Below are 2,369 nucleotides of genomic sequence, written 5' to 3'. Positions count from 1 at the left end.
GTTATAAGAAAAAAATATATATATATATATATATATATAAATATATATATAAATATAAATAAAAAATAAAAAAAAAAAAAATATATAATAAAAATATAAATAAAAAAAAAAAAAAAAAAAAAAAAAAAAAAAAAAATATATGTATGTATATATATATATATATATATATATATATATATATATATATTTATATATTTATATATTTATATATTGATACATTTTGGTCAAAATATTTTAAGGGCTTACAGAATAACAGATATTTGTAAAATATTTTTTTCTTACTTTTGAAAAAAAAGAAAAGATTAAATATACTTCATATATACACATACATACATACATACATACATACATATATATATATCTATATATATATCTATATATATCATCAAAGAATGAATGTTACAAATGTAGTAAAAAGACGAAAGAAGTTATCTTATTTTCATTCACTTCTTCTGATAATATTTTCTTTTTTCCTATCATGTGCTAGAGGCATGGATTATTACAAAAGACTGGGCGTTAAAAGGAACGCCACAAAAGAAGATATTTCAAAAGCTTATAGGCAGCTAGCTAAAGAATATCATCCAGATATTGCGCCAGATAAAGAAAAAGATTTTATAGAAATTGCGAACGCTTATGAAACGTTATCTGATCCTGAAAAAAGAAAAATGTATGATATGTATGGTGAGGACTATGCTCAAGGTGGTATGGGAGGAGGAAGTCCTGGGGGAGGGGAACATGCGCATGGTTTTCATTTTGATCAAGATGTAGTAAATGAAATATTTAAACAATTTGCTGGTGGTGGTGGTGCGGGTGGTGGTGCTGGTAGAGCGGGGAATTTTCATTTTAAATTTACATCTGGTGGTCCAAGTTTTAATCATTTTGAAGATGAATATGAAGATATATATAAAAATGAAGTTTTAAAAATAAATTCTAAGAATATCGAATCTGTTTTAAATGAGATATCTTTTTCTTTAATAATAAATTTTTATTCACCTACATGTTCTCATTGTATATCTTTTAAAAAGAAATATTTAAAATTACGTAAAAAATTTGATGGATATATAACATTTGCTGTGGTTAATTGTCAAGAGGAAAATATGTTGTGTAGAAAATATAATGTAAAATCATTACCACAATTAATATTAATGAAGTCTGATAAAACATATGAAACATTTTATGGTAATAGAACTGATGAGAATTTAACTTACTTTATAAAGAATAATATTCCGTCTGCAATTATTGAATGTAATAATCAAAAAAAGTTAGATAATTTTTTAACACAAAATATAGAAATACCTAAGGTGCTTTTTTTTATATCTCATAATGATAATATCGTTATGTTAAAAGCATTATCTCTGGAGTTTAAGAAGAGAATAAATATTGGTATAATATATAATACAAATTATAGTGTCATGAAATTATTTAAAAAAAAAAATATAAAGACACCATCTTTATTACTTGTCGATGATATAGATAGCTTATCAGGGGATTTAACACAATTAAAAAATTTCGATTTTAATATTTTATCATTAAAATTAAGTCACATAGTTGCACAAAATAGATTAAAAAATAATTTATATGGACATGTAACATCTTACCAAGAATTAACCAAAAAAAAATATGAATCGGGACAATGTCATCAGAAGGATTCACAAATATGTTTTTTTATTTTAAAATTATTAAAAAAAAATTATAAATCATTTGATGAAGATATTAAAAAGGTAGCAAACAAATTTTCAAGTGACCCCTTAAAAATATTATATATAAATATATATCAACAACCCTATATATTAGATTCTTTTGGATTATCTAATAATGTTCCATATTCAAATGGTTTAATTTTGGTTGCCTTTAGACCAAAGAGACAAAAATTTAAAGTATACGATGGTGATGTAAATGTTGAAAATGTTCATAAATTTGTTGATAATGTGGTTAGTGGGGGTATATCAATAAATCAAAATATAAAGAGAAGTTTAAAGTTTGTGCATGTTGAGCAATATGATGATGAATTGTGAGATGCTACATATATAGCAAAAAGGGGGATGAGCTATAAAAATATATAAATATATAAATATATATAAATAAATAAATATATATATATATATATATATATATATTTTTAATCATTTTTGTGTGTGTGTTTGTTTGTGTAACAAACCATTATTGTATATTTTTCGTATTGAATATTTCAATATAAAGAAAAAGTTATCATATGTATGCCCTCCCCTTATATAATAATATTGTATAACATAAATTTTTTATTCCGCATGTTTTTATATAACCTTAGGAACAATTTTTCAGTGCCATTATGAAATATATTTACATATATGTATAAATATATATATGGTAATATAAAATTTTGACTTTTT

General features: G+C 22.5%; 1 protein-coding gene across 1 annotated transcript; it reads left to right on the top strand.

Moving 5' to 3' along the window:
- Nucleotides 1–392: 392 nt before the first annotated feature.
- PRSY57_1107200 (heat shock protein DnaJ Pfj2) lies at nucleotides 393–2,015 on the top strand (the record flags this gene model as incomplete). Its single annotated transcript, XM_012908043.2, has 1 exon — nucleotides 393–2,015. One exon carries the CDS (start codon nucleotides 393–395, stop codon nucleotides 2,013–2,015), a length of 1,623 nt encoding a protein of 540 aa, XP_012763497.1.
- Nucleotides 2,016–2,369: the final 354 nt, after the last annotated feature.

The sequence above is a fragment of the Plasmodium reichenowi genome, chromosome 11 (genome assembly GCF_001601855.1).
Source record: "Plasmodium reichenowi strain SY57 chromosome 11, whole genome shotgun sequence".
NCBI lineage: Eukaryota > Apicomplexa > Aconoidasida > Haemosporida > Plasmodiidae > Plasmodium > Plasmodium reichenowi.
The sequence above is the reverse complement of the archived record's forward strand: the minus strand, read 5'-3'. Positions and strand labels throughout refer to the sequence as shown.